The sequence below is a fragment of the Corvus brachyrhynchos genome, unplaced genomic scaffold (genome assembly GCF_000691975.1).
Source record: "Corvus brachyrhynchos isolate BGI_N302 unplaced genomic scaffold, ASM69197v1 scaffold115, whole genome shotgun sequence".
Lineage (NCBI taxonomy): Eukaryota > Metazoa > Chordata > Aves > Passeriformes > Corvidae > Corvus > Corvus brachyrhynchos.
The window spans coordinates 25,626,727-25,646,291 of NW_008239553.1; the positions used below are offsets into that span (position 1 = coordinate 25,626,727).

A 19,565-nucleotide genomic window follows, 5' to 3' on the forward strand; every position below is an offset into this window, starting at 1 on the left:
ACAAACCACATGAGGCTGAGTTAATTGATGAAAAGGCTCGTGGTCTGAGTGCATACTTAAAGGAAATAGGCTTGCTCTACTCTTAGTTTTCCATGTGTATCCACTTAGGATCAATGCTGAAGACACGACAGCGATTGTTGTCTGAACAATCTTGTTGTTGTAATGGAAATTAAAGTATTGCTGAAATATTTTCTGTGTTGCAATCTTTTATGTTTAAGCTGGTGTGCCTATGGTCATCTTGCATCTGTTTTAGTCAGCAGCTAATCCCTAAATTCCTTCTGAGATGATAAACATACCCAACATGCCCCATGGAAAATTCATATTTGGAAAAAAACCTTAATCTTCCTGGTATCCCAGATTTAGAGGAATTCATATTTCAAGCATAAATTATCTTGGACCTTCAAGTAGTTCTAGAAACACTCCCTGGCTCTCCTTCTTTTCCTCTTCCAATCTTTTTAATGCAGTGTAACTAATAAGAAGTAGCATACTGTCTGATCCAATTGTTGGCTGATGCACACATACTGGGAGGAAAGTGACTTGTATTAATTTGCTGTCATTAAAGAAGACAAACACAGAAAGCAGGCGTTATCCGAATTGCTGCTTCCGTTTTGTGTTAGTCTTGCAGCTTTTATAGCTCCTCCTCCTTTTTATATAGATGCTCCTTCATATTTTAAAGTGTGAAAGGAATTTCAGTTTCATGTCAAACAATGTCTGATTTTTTGAGATAAATGTGGTGTTCAATTTCAGTCTCGGAGAATTTGTCAAGGAAGAGTGAGCATCCTAAAGGAAGTAGAGCTAGTTCATAAGAACTCTAAGCACAGAAGCTTGCTTTTCTTTTTTTCTTTTTTGAGGATTAGACTGGAAGCTTTGCATTTTTCAGGGTTTTAAGTTTTCTTTATTCTTAGGCAATTTAAAGCTCTTGATAAATAAAAGGATGTTTCAGCAGTTGTATCATAGAAAGTATTAGGCCTGTCTTTCCTTCCTCCCAGGAAGGATCCTGTGATGGAATGGTCAAGTGACCAGATGATGATGGTGATTAGATCCTGTAACCTTTTCAACCCCCATCTCCTTTTTTTCAATCAAGCAGGTGTTTGTATTAATAGACCTTTTAAACTCAGGTGTGGAAGACACAGCAACGGAGTCACAGATGTACAAGTGCCAGAGAGGATCTTTAGGTGAAGGAGGAGTAAGACACTTCATCCTGATTGATGATACTCAGTTTTGATGACACTTAAATTTCTTGATGTGTGTGATTGAGTGGCAGTAACTCACAAGATGTCCCTGGGATAGCCCGATATTGCAGATCATTCATATAATGTAAGAACATTGGTGTATATGCTTGAAGGCAGGGGATGTGTCAATGGCTAGCTTGGTTTTGATTCCTGAGATATAATTAATTCTTTTGTCTAAGAACTTTTTTTATTTGGTGTGATGTATAGTGAGATAGGAAGAAGAGGAGTAAAAGAGGGATTAGGATAACAATGTAATTGAAGTTTAGGATTGAGGGCAACAAGATGATAGCTTATAAGGGGAGAAGGAAGAATAGCTGTTGTCAAGACTGATGCCTTGGTAAATATGAAAGGGCAGAAGGAATGGGACAATTCTCTCTTGGTCTTTTTTTATTCTCCATTATTAATTTGTTTAATAATGGTAGCTGGAAGTGCTATCATGCATCTAATATAACTGTGAAGCAAAGAAGCTGTATTACGCTGAATGCAATGCATTTAGTGGACAAGACCCACAGGAGTAACTTCGCAGGAGCTGTCAATTGAAAACACCTCTTAGGTCATCTCTAGGCAATATAGATGTTTCAGCATACCTAGAATTGACCCAGTTGAAGTGATTTCAAGTAATGAAGAGTCAGCTAAATCATCCATGCTCTTTGAGAGGATATTGCAAAGCTAGGTGAAAACTTTGCCTATTTTCATCATTATTGTTGTTAAGGCATATGGACGCGGTTTCCTTTCTTTGACTGTCCTCAAAACATGCTTTTGTCATTCTCTCACTCTTTTTACTCCTAAGAAATTAATTTAATGGAAATTTGGAGTTGTACAGCATATGTGTAGTCTATTTGAGGTGGCCAGAATGAGTTAAGTATTAAAAACAACTTTCAGAAGCTTCATTTTTCACTCAGCCAATGTTCATCCTTTTGGCAGTGCATAGGTTTCAACTGATGTGTTTTATTGTTTGCATTGTGATGTTATAAACTTTTGGGGAGCAATAAATAGATGTCATTTGAAAGTCATAGTTCTCTTTTCTGGTTTATGCATGTGTTGTTTGCTTTAACTCCCTCTTAGAGCTGGTGGTCAAAGCATGGATTGTTTTTTCTCGAGTGTAGCAAGTATAAATAAATAAGATGCTGAACTGTGTGGCCAAGTAAAGGCCTGAAGAACTACACTACAGTTGTTTCTCTGACTGGAAGTAGAGTGGTCAAATATGGAGTCTACCTTAAGCTGCAAACATATGGCCAGGAACCTTAATTTTGGGGGCAGAGATCAAATCAGTCTGATCAGATTTCTGGGAAAACTTCCAATCTATGTTATTAGAGTTTTCTATTAGAATAGAAATCGGTCGCAGCAGCTCTTCCTTGTTGCTTTGTTCATCTCCACTTGCGAGGGTTGAATAGCTCTCTATATACCGTGTTTTTTGGAACTGCTTTTTTATTGCATGACCAAATTATGATGTTTTCTGCAGCAGCAAATTTTGTCCCCTTACTTAGTTTCTGCAGATGTTTGCCTGATCTCTTCTCACTTGCTTTCGTGCCAGTATTCTAACCTGCATTCCTTTTACATGCATTTTCTGGTGATGGAAATAGTAAATGAACTGCCTAGTCCAGGTACAGTAAGATAAGGGTCATCCTTACTTTTTCTTGATGTAAATTTGGAAAAAGCTCTACCTTTTCTTATTAAGATTTTGTGGGATTTTTTTGAATGTCTATGTAAACTATCAGGTCTCCATTATTTAGTTATGCCTTCAGAAGGCTGATGATTAAAGGGCTGCTAATTACAGGTGTTACCAAGGTTTCATTCATGATGTGAAATGGCTCTTGATTTGCTCATGTAACCTATGGTCATGCACAATATGTTATTGATTTCATCCTTTGACAACATTGCTTCTTGAAAATTACCTAAATTTCAGTTTCCTGCCAAGAAAGAAGAGCAAAATGCCATCGTCATGAATTTTCCTGTAGTTGAACTGATAGCTTCTTGTTAAATAGCAGAAGGTTATGATTATTAATAAACATGTTAGGACCTTTACATCAGCATATGAAATACTCTACAAGACTCATCTGAACTACTGGACTAAGCAGAATAAAATATAAATAAAGTTTCCACTCCTTTTACAAAAATGTTAAGAAGTAAAATAATATCTATATTTGTTATGGTTTAGAAATGGCATTCCCCAATTTAGTTCATGGTATTCTATACCACTTATGTCATGCTCAAATCTTACACCTCCCAGCTGTACATATATAAACACAAGCACAGATACCATTTCCATAGTCAATGGCTCTCCCTCCAAGATGTCTGTTAAGGTCATTTAGTCCATGTGGGTTCTATCCATCCTAGACATCTTCCAGGGCAGGAGGGCTGGTGTGCTGTTGGCTGGTTGCCAGCTGCATCACAAGCTCATGACTGGTGTAACTGAAGCAGTCCATCCTCATTGTCTGTGGTACTTATGGCATACAGTGGCAACATCATTCAGCAACCAGTATTATAAAATTCAACATTACAGACTGTTCTCACACAAAAATCGAATTCCATTGAGGTACACATTGTATTTCCCTGTTCCTCTGCAATACCTCTCAAGTACATCCAAGTCCCTGAGGAAAATCAATCTCACAGATAGATTTGCCTTTGCTTGACTCAGGACTAATCCAAACTGTCTTCCCTAGCCCCTTTCTCATATGTGCAGAGACTTCATCCCCTTCTGGTTTGTGGAGGTTATGATTGGGCAGGGCCAGCTCAATTGGTAGAGCTTCTGGTGTTCACTAAACAGGTGGCCTTCACTAAATGTAGATCCCAATGTTTGAGGGTCCCACTACCATTGATTTCAATGTGATTTTTAACAGTCCATTTTACCGTTCAATTTTCCCAGAGGCTGGTGCCAGATGGGGAATATGATGCACTCACTCAATATTGTGCTCTCTGGCCCAGGTGTCTACAAGGTTATTTTTGAAATTAGTCCCATTGTCAGACTCAGTTCTTTCTAGGGTGCTGTGCTGCTGCAGGACTTGCTTTTCAAGCCACAAGATGGTGATCCAGACACCATCACTCACCTGTGGCATGAGGCACAGGGTGTGTCTCCAGAGCTCATCTCTGAAGGTGCCACAGCATTCTCCTTGCAAATATTCTGTCACTTTATCAGGGTCCTATAGTTGTTCAGGGGTGAACTTCCAACTCACTGGAGTAGAAAAGGCCTTTAAAAAGTGGCCCATGCCCTCCAACATTCCATGCCGCTCATGACTATCCATCCTTGGGGCAAATTTTTGAAAGGTACTCAAGTAATTATTGTAGCTTTTGAATTGGCCTGGGTTCTTCATAATTTGCATCCTAAAGGTACTTTTTGGTTGTAAAAATATGAACTGTAGCATTTACACTATGCTAAACATATACTCTCCCAGTGCAGAGTTGCTGCAGGTAACCCTTCAGTGTATAAGCATTGTGTTACCTACCAAATGCTGGATTTTCTTGGCCACAGGGAAATGAGTGTGTGTGCTGTGCTGTAGCTGAGGCAAACCAGGCTTTTGATGGCTTAGTAGATGCAAATAGAGAATTTGCAATCAATTTTTTAATGTGGGGAAATTCACAGGAGTGTGGGGCGCAGAAGTTTTAATTCGTGCAAAAGTAACAGACTTGCTTACTACTACTCTACTTTTACTTTACTATTTTACTTTCCTACTTTACTTTGCTGCAGTTGTACTATGTTGATTGAAGGACGCTGTTCCTTAAAACAGGTTTTTGAAGTCTTTGGGCAATGATGAATTAAAATGACAGGTGGTAGTGCTAACTTAAACTAAATGCTTCTTAAAACACCTCATTTGTAGGCTTTATTTGCTGTGGCTTATAACCTTGGTTATGACTTGTCTGTTAGGAGTTTTCTGTGAGGAGTCTTTGCCTCAAACTATTTTATTTTGACTGAAGATTAATAATATAACAGCTCTGTTCATGAATACAACTAGCAAATACATAATTTACCTACTCTAGATATGCAGACTACATTGTCACATATGTTGTAACATACCCATCTTTGATGTTTAAATCTCTAAACACCAATGATATAAGTTAGAAGTTACGTAATTTCTGGGAGAAGTCAACTGCCAGTCTGCCACACTAAGTTTTGTGAGTTTATAAGCTTTGTATACGCTAAACATGTAATGGTGTCTTAGTAGCTTAAATCTGTAGGGAGTGTTTCCTCTCTATATATGTCTTCAGTTCTCTGAGCTCCCAGTGCTGACCAACTTGCTGCATGCAACATATAGAGTAGCTGAAAATATTCTACTTCAGTTTGTTTTTATGTGTTGCTACAGTAAATCTGGCCCAGGGCACTGTGACTGCCACAAAACTGACTGGGGAAATAATTTTGTGTTGCTTGTATCCTTGATTTTATTATTGTTCTTTTTTTGCATGGTATTGGTTGAATTTAGTGTTATATAGTTGAAGTGGTGAAACACTGTAACAACAATACATTGTATAACAATGCAATTAATCAGTCCTTCAGACTTTTCTATTGTTAGGGCACAGTTGGTGTTGTACTTATTAAAGGAGTTACATAACTAAACCTTGAACAGTGAGAAAAAACTAAATATGAGAGTGTAGTCTACCGTCTGTCTTGAATGGAAAGTGTCTTGGAAAAAAAGAAGTGTTCTTGTCTAATAAAGAAGTGTGTAACAGAGCTTAGGTACAAGAAGATTTCAAGATTAACAGACTTGCATCTTACCAGCTTTTTTTAAAATTAGAATTCTTTGGTTAATTATTCTACAATTCTCTGCCACACCACAAAGAAAGGATAATTGTTGATTTAAGATCAGAAGGGACTGCTGGTGGTAAACTGGTCTAGCCTGCTCACTCACACCAGCTTAAAGCAAGTCCAATCAGATAGAGGTGTTCAGGCCTTGTCAAGTTCTGGTGAAGCTGAAATCTCCTTTCCTGAAGTCTAGGGTTATAATTTGCTTGTTCAAATCTCTTGAACTTTATAAACTCATGGTTGCTGCAGGCAAATAGAAGTATTTAAGTCAAGTGTGTTTGTGTTGCATGGCTGGGGTTTTTTGTTACTTTTTCTTTTTATGTGATTGCAATGTGAAACTAACTCTTGTTATACTTCCACTTGATGGATCTTATGTTTCCAGACTGGAATGACTATTTTGTTCATAATTTGGGGAAAAAATTATACTGTCACAATGTTAATATGCATCTCTTTCCAAACACGTCAATGGATAGCCTGTATGTCCTCAAAATGTTGGTGAAGGGAGGGACATTGATGTATCCGACAAATGTTGTGTACATTCAGCTACACACAGATAAAGCAAGTGGCCCGTCTCTTATTAAGCAGGTATTTCTGACCTGGGAAATAAGGAAACAAGTATTGGCCAATCAGACTTCTGCTTACAGGTCTGTTTGGGTTAGTGCAGCTCTGGTTGTTGTATCTGAATTTTCTTTCAAGAGCTCAATGCCTTGCCAGAATATATGACTGCAGAATGCATCACAGTAAACCCCTGCCATATTTAAGGTAAAGCTGGAAGCCTGTGGATCAGCTGAACTCCAGAACTGAGTTGACATTCCCAGCTGAACCAAAGTACTACATGTCTTCATGAAGCATTATGTGGAGCCATCTCACAGAAAACTGAAATAAAACCCAGCAAAGGCAGGTTTAGACTGTGTTATTTCTTTGTGTTTCTGATCCTTACCTTAGGAACCTTGGTACCTCAGTACAGAGTACTGAATATTGTCAGGTTAGGCTTAGAAGCAAAATCTATGCTCTGTGAGGAGAAAATAAGATCTGTTTAAGTAGTTAAGTCTCATGAAAGGCCTGTGAGGACATAATTGGTTCTAATTGGCTCTCATTGGAGGACTGACATGGTCCACCTGCAGCCAAATGGTTCTTAGAGAGGTAAAGAAATAATCTGCCTTCATAAAGAATGAAGAACTCACCTCCAAGCTTGTCTTTGCTGCTGAAAGGCCTGATAACCAGTACAAAGAAAAGGAGGAGAGCTTTCAAGTCAAGTGAGAGTAATTTTGGGAAGTGGGTTTTAATTTGTGAAACCATCAACAATGAGTAAATCTAGTTTTGCTTACCACATTGCTGTGCCTAGTTTTAGTCTGTAGTGCAAAGACACACAGAAGTTACAGAACAAACTGATAAACTGAAGGAGTATATTTGTAGTGTAGTTTTAGGGGGGCTGTTGTTATGCCTGTGCATGGGGGCAGGACACGGATAATTCACTACCTGGTCATCTCCAACTGTCTAACCATAAGGTTCCAGATAGAGCTGGGGATGTTTAAACAAATGGACAAACAAAACCTCTTTCTACACATCTTAAAATAGTCATGCACCCTCTATCTGGAGTTTAAAGCTGAATGAGGAAGCTGAGTCTATAAAATTATTCTTTCTATAAAATTATTTCTATAAAATTATAGACTATAGTCTATAAAATTATTCTTTCTGAAACGGAAAAAGTGTATGTGCACAGTTCCAGAATGCCAGAATGTGCTCTTTTGGTAATTCAGAATTATGACTGAAATTTCCTTTTAACCCTGATTTCGAACACATTTGTCTGAGTTTACTGAGGGCATGTTCTGTTGGATGTGCATAGGCCTGGAAGGGAAGAAGAAAACATGATTGATTTTCACTCTGTCATTGAGTCAGCTGTTCACAAATCATTTCATTTATCTGTGGCTGAGTTTTTGATGTCTGTTTTGGTAATGTGTTCTGAGATGTCAGAGTAAGCCTCTTTAGCAAGGGAGAAGTGTATCAATTATTTCTACTAATATGCAGCATTCATTTGGAATTCAGGTCATAAAGAGCTTCAGTGAAGCTGCAGCTTTGTAGGCAAGTGTAGAAATTACCCTTATATGATCCCACCTGTTTCTGTATCTAACTACATTTACTCTGCACAAGGTTGCGTGATACATGTTGCTGATTGGTATGGTGCAAAAAAAAAAAAATCCTCAGTTGTACTTTCACTCGGATTAGAAAATGTACCCAGTAATTGCCTGTACTTTCTACATCTATTTTATCCTTGTTGCAGTAACAGAAGCTGGCTGTTTTTGCTTACTGTTCTGTAACCATTGTAATGGTGCTCAGAAAAATGAGGTGCAGTAAGTGACTGAAACATGGAGGAGTGTTGTTCCTGGCCTGCCTGTAGATTTGGACGAGACAGGAATTTTAGATATACTTTCCAAGAAGCTCGGGGGCTGATTTTATAACTGCTGAGTTATAAAATCTTGCTCCTAACTTGGAGTGTTGAGTACAAGTCAGAATGTGAGCTCCAAACTCTTTTGCTTCTCAGCTTCCTCATCTGCGGCAGTAATTCCTCACTTGCGTTACTGCCTTCCTCAGCTCAGATGGCCCTCACGAATGTGGGAGGACAGTGTTCAGCATGGGAGAAGTTTGGTGTTGTCCTTAAAAACAAGGGCAAGGAACAAATTCCCAGGCTCAGTGGTGACAAGACAAATGGTGCTGGAAATATGTGGACTAGATATCAAAAAATCTCATGAAGTGTTAAGAAAATTGTAGTCTCCTACTATGCATTGAATAGTCTTTAGCTGACGGCAAGTCCAACCTCATGGATAAATGCTAAATATTGCCTTTGAATCACCTCATAAGATTGAATCCCATGCTTTTGAAATGGGAGTGGCTTGTGGTTTTCTCCCCTGAACAACAGTGTCCAATCCAACCTTGTCTTGGGTATTAGCACTAATGAAATAATTCATTCTTTACAAACTGTCTTGATAATTCTTGATAAACTCTTCACTTATCTTTGTCTTAAATGCTGCCTGTCTTTATTTAGGAACTAATAATGCACTTCATCAGGCCTGGCCAGCAGAACACGTTGATTTCACCCCTGTAACTAATGAAAGCATGTGCTTGCTTAAGTTGTTCCTCTTGGAAGTCATAGCATTGCCACTAGACTTGGCAAAACTAATATGTTTTTCTTTGTTTTTTTATCTTGTAGCTGGTGCCACATATATATTTGGGAAGAGTGGGGGTCTCATCCTGTACACCTGGCCAGCTAATGACAGACCAAGCACAAGGACGGACCGTCTTGCTGTGGGCTTCAGCACAACAGTGAAGGATGGCATTCTTGTCCGGATTGACAGTGCCCCTGGGCTCGGTGATTTTCTGCAGCTGCACATAGTGAGTATAGACAGGCCCATGTCTCTCCCAGACCTGGGTTTCTCTTAACTGGATATGCATTTGAAGAAAACTGTTACTCTAAAATACCGTGTGTCATGTTCTGTACTTTGTGTCTTCAATTCCCGTCAGATTAAACTGCTTATAGTAGTTCTTTATAGTTTTGTAGAGTTGCTGAATGGGATGCACAGAGAATTAAGTCTTGATGCCGAAAGAAACTGGGGAGGGAAGAAACAAACAAAACGAAACTCAAAAGCTGTATGTGATTCAATAGTAGGATTTATTCAAAAAGTGGAGAAACATTTTTTATCAGTGGCAATCTACTGAGTCATATGCACAGTCCTGAATACAGCTGAATCTATGGTGAAGTATTACTATTCTCGGAAGACAAAGACTAAAAGGGAGTGATAAGGTGTTAGTTTTTTCCTCACAAAGAAAGTTAAGTGAGAACTGAACAGATCCTCAAACTGATATAGCTTGCTTTAGCAGGGTAGTTCAAAAGAATAAGAATTTGATGTTAGCACAACATAGCTTTGCAAGAAGAAAATAGACCTTTTTGTGAGAACTTGAGCAAAGGGGGTTTTAGGAGAGTTGAATTACTTGAGAAAATGAGAACACTAGAACTGGAAACTTTTAGACTTTGTTACTTTATGTGATCCTGTGGGAGGAGAAGAGCTTGTTTGCTTTGTTTTCTTCTGACAAATAGCCAAGAGGTTTACTAGAGGTAGAGGCTGGTCATGTTACTCAATGTTCAGATTATTTCCAATGTATTATGCATTAATTCATAGTGGAAAGGCAACTGGGCCATTTGCAAATTTTGAATGAGCTGGGGATTTGTTGACATTTCATGGAATCTTGAAGATATAAGTTAACAGGAGAAATGCCAGGGGCCAAAACAGACCTAATGTGAATGATGGAGGGCCTTAATCTGCTGCAGGAGTTTGCCATGTTCCGAATCATGTTGAAGCACTGGATATATTGCAGGGTGGTTTTGAAATGACCAGAAACAAGGTTCTAGTACTCATCATCAGTATTTTAAGTGGTTTTTGCTTTGAATCCTGTTGTAAAATTCAGATTCATTGGAATGGGGTAGATATGGCTTGAGCCATTCTACTGTCAGCCATTCTGGTTTTTCTCTTCTGTGATATATCCAAATATTTAGTTGGTTTTGTGCTGGAATGAAAATGAGATCAAATCCTGGCTTTTTTTTTTTTTTTTTTTTTAATATATATAAAAACAGGCTTTCTTCCTTTCTTAAAAACAGAACAAAAAGAACCCCAAAAGACTGTAAAAGTGAGAAGTGCTAAGCCTAATTGGTTGGAGCTCTGTGACTCAGATTAAGCATATGTGACTGGACATGTCTGAGCAAGGCAGTGTATATTCTTCAGGTGTTATAATATAACATGTAAAATGCTATCAGTTATCTGGAAAACACTATTCTTGCATGTGAGGAGAGGTGCAGAGACATGAATTTGTTAAGGTTGTAGGAAAAGTCTAAGATGGATCATGTTGCTCTTGGATACCTAATGGGATGTTATAGAGAAAATGAAAGTCAGGCTCTTCTTTGTAGTAGTCAGTGGAAGGAAGAGGGAAAATGGACACAAGTACCAACAAAAGAAATTTTAGTTCTGCATTAAGATAAGAACTTGCACAATGACTCTTTTCAGCATTAATGATGACGGCACATAGTTTTTCTCTATAGCTTGGTCTCAAATATCTACCTTTCTCTACCATTAATTGAACATTTTAATGACTGATTTTAACTATAAAAAAATTTGTTGAATAGATTGAAACAAAGGAATTGAACCTGAGACGTAAGCATTCATTATGAAATAATAGCAAAAGAAAATCATTGCTTTCTCTTTCCAATCAGTTTTGGAAAAGAAAATAATGTAAGTTTTTCAGCTTCTTCCCCATATATTTTTTTTTCAAGCTTCTCTGTATGGCATGGTGCTAGTTTCAGGTTATTTCAGGTATCTAAATAAAATCTACGAATTTGGTTGATATTATTACTAAAAGTTCTGTTGAATGCTTCCTGTGTACTTTGGGCAATTTTATCCCTGAAGCTATTCACTAGCAGTAAATATGGAACTAGTTCAGCTTTAATTTCTCTTGTTCTTTTGTGGTCAGGATGGATTAGGAGGATTTGCCAGTCATTCACGAGGAGCAAAGGCGTGCTGCTGTGCTCTTCTGGAGATGGTATTACTGTTCATCATATATATCACTGACTCTACCTAGCTGTCAAATAAAGAATGTGGTCTGGGACTCATCTGTTACATGCAATAGAAAAGTTGAAGAGGAACTTTTAAAGTGTTATTGGCTTCTTGAATATCTGTAAGAGTTTGTTATATCTGGTTTATGGTTCAAAGTAATAGAAGTGAGCTTACATCAGGATTATTTTGGAAAAAATTGAAATCTGAAGTTAAAGGTGCATCTTGAAATGACACTTAAAATGCAAGACTATTTAGGATCTCTTAGCAAATTGCATGCAAGATTTCCATGAGACCAAGATCTTTTGTAACTGTCTGAGAACTACCACATGCTTGTGCTGTCATAATCAAAGACTTTGTCCATATTCTTTTCCTCAAAACCTTCCATTAGGCCATTTTCAATTGTCCAGAGAAACAAGGCAGCATGGGTCAAATTGTAGTAGAAATATGGGATAAATAGATTTTTAAATCAGAGCTATGAAAACAGATCAAATTGATTATAAAATAAGCTTTGAAAACCCAAATATTTAGACCATAAAGCAAAGTATAAGAGAAAAAGAAAACACTAATTTTAATGTAATTTATTTTATATGTATTTAGCAACTTGACTTTTTCATTTGCAATTATATTTAATAATAATAGTAATAATAAAAATGAGAGGGATTTTCCTGGGTTAGTATTGGGGATACTTCTTTCCCTGGAGCCTTTTTAGATATTCCACTCACAGACTCTTTTGGGTGCCATTTGCTGGATGCTGACCTCCTCACATTTCCCTGGGTGTTCTATTGGTGATAAAAGGTGACAAAAGGCACCTGATGATCACTGTTTTCTAATGTGCATCGCTAAATGAAAATCTATCATCGCTAAATCCAAAATTAACAGTAATGGCTATGGTTTATCAAGATCTGATTCTATTTTAAAGTTTGTAAAAGTTGCCCATATTCTTCTAAGGAGACCTTTTAATAGTTTGCCTGCTTTTTGAATATCATGTATGTTCTGTAGTGTCCATTGTGATCTTTCTATTTGTAAGGTTTGAAGTCAGAGAAGATACTTTATTTTGAAGTTACATATTTGCCTGTTTAATTTACAGTTGTTCTGTTAGAATTCATTTTTTAATTATGAGTCTTTCAGATATTGCGGAAATTTATTGACTAAGATACCTGTTTTATATGACAAAAAATTACAGCCTCTGAAACTATTTTCTCTCCTGACTTACAATGAAGTATGAAGTGGCAGCCCTGCAAAAATGGATAGCATACCATCCAGATCGATGTATACGAAGCATGAGGTGTTTGTGTGAACAGACTGTAGCACATGGAATGAGAGAGTTGCTAGAGCATCAGATCCCTCCTTATGATATTTTTTTGTTTTCCTGACAATTCATTCAAACCTATACGAGGAAATTGTCTTCCACAATGGGTACTGAAAAAGACTGCAGCATGTCTTGAGATGTGGGTTGAATGCTTCTGTGTGTTCATTCACCTTGCACTACTACACTTTCTTTTTGTGCTTTACCACATACAATACATAGAAATGAAATGGGGAGAGAAACAGCCGCAGGTGATGATGGTGTCATTCTTGTGGTAACTGTGGAGAGAGAAATCATTTATGTGTGCTGCTGGTTTAGTCTGCATTCTTTCATTTTGTTCTGTATGGTAATCTGCCATCAAGCCTCTGGACCTTCAGAATTGTGTTGTGGAACTGTTCCAGTTTCTGAATTTCTCACAAGAAAGAATTTAGGTTTGGGCAAAAGTGTTAGTGATTTTGGGAGGAGTTTTGCTTAAGTAGACTCAGGCTAGTGGGGATCTGTCATTTAGCACCAGGCTACCACTGAATGCTACAGAATTTTACATAGCCCATTCTGATTTTTAAGCAAAAAGCATATGAAAAAGTAAGTTTTCTCTGAGTTAGAGATGGAATTGCTAAATGAGAATGAGTATAAATGGAAGAAAATCAATGTATACATTCAGCCATTTATTTTGAAATCATAATTTCAAATCATAATTTTCAGTTATACTATGATTGGCCCAAGTCTGTGCATTTTACAGTTGTAAAACCAATTCTGGCTCCTTTCTATGAAGTCTCCCTTCAAAACTGCGGTGGCATGTTATCTGAGCAGATACAGAAGAAGCAGAAGATTTAGAATCAGGAGAAGGATAGACCCAGGGTTGTCCTTATAACCAGAGGGTATATGATGAACTGAATAACTTCAGGGCTACTCTGAGATAATAAATGGAGGCAAAATGCAATAGGAGTTTGTGTTTTGCTTTTCTAAAACCAAAATCTCTTTGATGCAAAATATTTCAGCATTTCCTAGGCTGTATACAGACTGAGCACTAACAGGGTTACATTTTTATGTCTAAGAAAGTAGAAAGAACAGGGTTTCCTTAAGATTAACTTGCACTATTTTGTAGGCAGTATATCAGCAGAGGCTGTAGACCATGAAAAAAAGTGAGTGATCTGCTTCAATATCCTATCTTGTGTTTTGCTCTATTTTTAGCTGCCTTTACTGGTGTTACAGTTTTCTTTTAGGGTGATTCACCATGTTAGACTGCCTTTTTTGTTCTTGTGTAGAACTCTTAGTTTGTTCAAGTTTAATTTTTGTGAATATAAATAATTTTATCTACCCTATCTTGACTGTGTTTACATTGATATCTATTCAGAATAGTGCTTTTGCTCTTGCCTTTCCTGGATTTCAGGCAGTGTAGAGCAAGTCTGTGAGTTTGATACAGTTCTTGGAGGTGGTTAAGTAGTTTTCAGTTCCAAAGTGTTTAATGCCCATCATGCCTCATTTCCTTCATAAATCAGCAAAGAACTGTGTACATTCCTCCTAATTTAAATTATACAAATTATGAGCCCCTACAGATTGGTATAGAACACATATCCAGTCAAAGATGTTCTATAGTGAAACAACCAGTGGATCAGCAAAAGGTGAAATGAGACAAAGGCTTCATTGTTGAAGCAAGAAATTATTTACAGAATGGCTAAGTGCAGGAGACAACATCTTGTATAACACATTTAGCTGAGGAAGTGAACAACTAGCGAATGAGAATGACTAGACTGCCTGCTGGTGAGGGGAGAAAATTAGATTGAGCTTTCAAGCAAAAAGATTATATTGTCTAGATCCTTAGAAGGTCGAAAAGAACAAACTGTCTACAGACATTTTTTACGAAGACAAATCTAGCAACAGTCCTGAGGGAGTGCTCTGCAGGTCTCCTGTGATTATTAACATATAGAAACTGTCTGAATGTAGCTTTCTGCTAGGAGTAAATTCTCTGGCAGAGACTCCTGAATGTACTGTCTTTAATAGGTCCCACCTGGGAATTAACATATGCTTGAAGGCTTGAAACCATGACTGCTAACCTCCTAGCCAAGATGGAAAATGAACCAAATGAGGGACTGGAAAAACTGTTGTGATGTTAGTGTATGAAGATTCGCTGGAGTCCTCCTTCATGTCATCATATATATCTTTTATAAACGTTTGTTACTGTGATTTGTCAATTCCTGAAGTTCAGACTAACTAGCTAATGGATACCTTTAACTTAGGTTGCATTCTGTTTAAGGTAATTGGGATTGGCAAGAAAGTCCTCATTTAAGATGTGACATACATGTACATATCCTCCAGTACTTTAAAAAGTGTCCTACCTCCCCTTTCTACAGTGGAGTAGGTTTCTGCTTAACTGTGTAGGCCAGGTAGAGTGCTGACACCAGAAGGACTGGGGTGACAGTACTGTTCCCTAGCAGCAATGAATAACTTAGGAGACTATAACAAGTACTGAGCTATTGCATGACAAGCAGATTCTAAGTGTCTTACAGAGCACATCACGAGTGTTTACATCCTTTCTACAATTATTTGTGTTACTAAGTTGTAAGTCACATCTTCCTTTTTCCTTAGGATGATGGTCATCTTCAGCCGAGACTGTCATCTTAATGGCACTCCATTTCTTTCTGTTGATCACAAGAATTGGAGATGGTAGAATTACCTAAAGGCTAATTTGTAAGTTAAAAGACAAACCTTGATGAATTTAGAAGTCAGTGAATATGCTGGCAGTGCACCTGAATTTGGAAGGAAGCACAGCTGGAACAGCTAACCGAAATTGACCATAGTGACATTCCATACCACAAGATAATGTTCCTGGCAAAAAAATGCAAGGAAAGGAAGGGTAAGAGGTGCTGATGATGATTTATGGTCTGTGTCCCAAGTAAGTTATGTGTGTTGAGGCCCTGCTTACCAGGAAGTGGCTCAACATCTGCCTGTAAATGGGAAGCAATATGGCCTTGCTTCACTTATTAAACTTATCTCCATCCACAGGTTTTCTTACTTTTGCTTCTCCAATTTTCTCTGCATCCTTGCTAGGGAGAAGTGAATGAGCACCTTGGAGGGTGCTTAGTTACTAGGCAGGGTCAACCTGTCATGCATAGTCTTGACCTGGAAGAGGGCCTCTGTTCCTGACCATGTCCCTTGAAAATAATGAATGTAATATAGGCTACTATATGCAGATCATCTGCAGAAAAAAATGGACTATAATATACTGATTGCATGTTATGTCAGGTTTATAGACTAAAAAATCCCAATAGCAAATATATATGATTTCAGCATTGTTATTTTGCCTGAGAGAGGCTATATCTGAATGAGTCTCAAATCTGAGATATGCATGTCACTGGCTGTTTTGCCAGCTGGTATAAAACTGCCAAAGAGCCTAACTTTTTTTTTTTTTTTTTTTTTTAATGGAAGGAGTGAGGGATAGATGTGCAAATATACATATGAATTGGGAATTCAGTGTTGCAAGCAGAGTATATGTAGGTCCTCTTGATTTCAAACAAGAATTTTATCTGTATTTAGAGTTTGGGGTATCACTTGCAGGATGTTTGGTTTTTGCCAGCGGTATAAAAACCGCCAAAAGGCTAACTTTTTTTTTTTTTTTTTTTTTTTTAATGGAAGCCTTCTATTTAAATATGCAATGGTCTTGTCCCAAAATGCTCTCAGTCTTTTCCTGTCCTTTCCTAAACTCTTTTGGTCTCTGGAGTCCCATGTGTTTGTGCATGCTGCATTTATTGTCCCCTGGAGCACAAAAGAATTAGTAAAGGAAAACTAATTTGAAGACAGGAAACAGACTTTCAGTTTTCAAGCTAGCTTTAAAACATGTTATTGTTACTTCTGTTCTTATTTTCAGAAGGTGATTAATAATCCATTTTTAGTGTATTTTAACACAGTGCATAGGAATATTCCATTTATTGTTATCTCCTAGCTCTAGAGAAGGAGCCTCTGGTAGGAGGCCACGAGTTGAGGCTAAACCTGTGAACACTGGAGAGTTTCTCACCCCAGTGTGCCCGTTCATGGCTGGCACTGTTTGGCACTGTGCCCCATCCAGTTGTCTCAGTGACCTTTTGCGCTCCATTCCCTGCTCTGTGGCCGGTGTCTGCGCCAGGTGTTTGAATGAACGTGTGGAGCTGAATGCAGTGGTGCGGGAAACGGCACGCTGATGTCCCATGGCTGAAGATGATGGATTTTAGATCCCTGGCTCCATTCAGGCAGTGTGGAAGCTCAGTGCTTTGATACAGGGATTCATTAGCTCCTCACTCAGTGACAGTTTGTGCATAGATGCTAGTGTTTTTGCAGTTGTCATTGAACATTGTGAAGCTGATTAGAGGCATGGAAGAAAGAATTGGTAGGGCAATTTTGGCATGAATAGTAAAATTGCTGATTAGACCACAAGTTAGCCTGATTAGAGTTGTCAATCTGAAAATAATTTGGGGAGTTTGGCTCTCAAATGTTGAATTCAGCTGGACAACAGAGAGTGAAAATTTAGAATTGGAGGAGATGGAGGACACTCAGTGGGAAGTTACATTTTGGTAACTTTCCGAAACCTGATATGGGCAACTAAATACTATACCTTAAAAGATAGAGCTTTGCTGATTCAAGGAAGCATCTACTAAGATCACAGGTTTGGTATAGTGGACAGCATTTTTTCAGAATACACATCTACCCCTTTTAATGTTGTACATCTGGCAAAGTCAAACACTAGTATTTCAGTCTAAGTGCAGAAATAAAAAATTTGCTCCTAATTAGAAGCAAATGGGATAGCTCACGAGAAAGATTCATCCCTATATATGCAACCTCTGTTCAAAATACATTCTAGAGCTTGAAACTTGTTTATTTTGTCCAGGTTTGTCTTAGGATTCATTGTGGTTCTGTGAATTCCTATTAGGTGTTAAACGATCAAATCACAGAGTATCTCACATATCTATCCAAATATTTATGGCAATAAATATTGTGCTATTGCTTATCTTGTACACTGTACAAACAAATACCGTGGTTTGCTTGATATTTATTTTACTCTCTCTTGTGACTGTAGTGTTTAGGTAGAATATGTCATCTAGGGCTGTATAATATATCATAATTTCAATAAAACCTGAGATGAATTGCCTTTCCTGTTTTGCAGTACTTTCTCTTAGTATTTCAGAACTAATAATTGCCACACAGTCTTGTTAGTGAGTGAATAAACAAGGAAATCTAAGGGATACTTTTTTGATGCTGAGAAAATTTAGATTCTGCTTCATAGTATTTTTCTTTTAAATACTAAATATGAAGGATTTGAAGTAATGTGAAATTTTTTTCTGGATGAGTCAAAGAACTAAGACCATCTCCAGTGAAATTCTTTGCTTGAAATAATGAAGACTCGAAGAAGGTAAGTGTGAGGTTTTCAGTACTCATTCCAAAAGAGACTAAAATCTTTAATATTTGTATATTCTAATGATTGGCAATATAGATTTGTCCTTTACAAGAAGCTTTAAACTTATGAGCTTGTTCAAACCAACCCATCTTCTGTATGCTTGGATAAATTGCACTAATAGGTTCTAAATTAAATCTGTTTGCAATTAAGGCTTTTTATCACCTTCTCTATGGTTGCATCAAAAAAGTAAAATAAAATTCTTGATCTTCATGTTAATGGATAGCAGCAGGGTACAATAATAATTCACTGCACATTTAGACATACTGAGTACTACTCAAAAGCAATTAACAAGGGCAATTGTCAGTATAATTTACCCCAGCTTGGTATCTGATGTAACCTTCTTGTCAAAGGTTAGCAACTGTTTCATACTACATCAGCTACAGCGAAATGAATTCTCTATTAAGCCTCTAGGAAGAACATTCTAAACAGGAGCATAGTATTGAATCTTATGAGGAAAAAGAGATGAACTTGGTCTAATCCAAGCAGTATTACACATTGTTTGCACTATGATTTGAATTTTACAGGGTTTCAAAACTCAATGCAGGGAAATGATAGCCTGATCATTGATACGCAGCTGACTGAGGTGAAAATCATCTGTTCTAGAGAACATGAAAGACTAGTCCTGCACAGTTTTGTACGGTAAATGAAAGGCAATTTTGCCTTTTCCTATGTTACTAGGACACTGCAGAGACAATTTTGGGGAGAAAATGCACTGGAGTTTGGCTAAAATTCTAGCATTCAAATTCTTATGAGTTTCTCTCACCATAAGTTTTCAAGAAAGGGCCACAGTTCCTATTCAGAAACATTGTTCTAACAGTTATTATAGTGCCTAAAACATACTTTTGCATGTAATTTTAGAACAGCTATATAAACACATCACCATATCTCTTTTAAAGGTAGACATAAAAATGCTTATAAAATGAGAAAATTGAGGCTTTAGAGATTAAATTATGTAACTAGGGCTGTTGTCTCAGAACTGGAGCTGGTTGGCTCTGAATGTTCATCTTTTCTTAAATCAGAAGTCTTCAAAGTGCTCCCTTCTCCGTCACCTGAGAGATTCAGTATCAACAGCTGAGGGGAGGTAGTGCCCTTGGAAAGCTGCTGTTGCCCACACATCTGAGAACTGATTTTACAGCAGCAGGTGCTCTGTGGTGGTTTTTTGTTGCTTGTTTTTCCTCTCTAAGTGTGCATGGAGCCTGAGCTTGCTTAGCTTGTGTGCTGTTTGAATCAAGGCAGAAGTGGTGTTATTTGTGCTAATAAGCCTCCC

The 19,565-nt window shown here is 37.7% G+C and overlaps 1 protein-coding gene across 36 annotated transcripts in view; it reads left to right on the forward strand.

The window, feature by feature from the left end:
- NRXN3 (neurexin 3) overlaps nt 1-19,565 on the forward strand; it is a 985,030-nt gene that overhangs the window by 727,486 nt on the left and 237,979 nt on the right. For all 36 annotated transcript variants that reach the window (XM_017741724.1, XM_017741721.1, XM_017741722.1 and 33 more), the window contains one exon: nt 9,176-9,357. In XM_017741724.1, the coding sequence (XP_017597213.1) occupies nt 9,176-9,357 (182 nt within the window). The remainder of the gene's footprint in view (nt 1-9,175; nt 9,358-19,565) is intronic.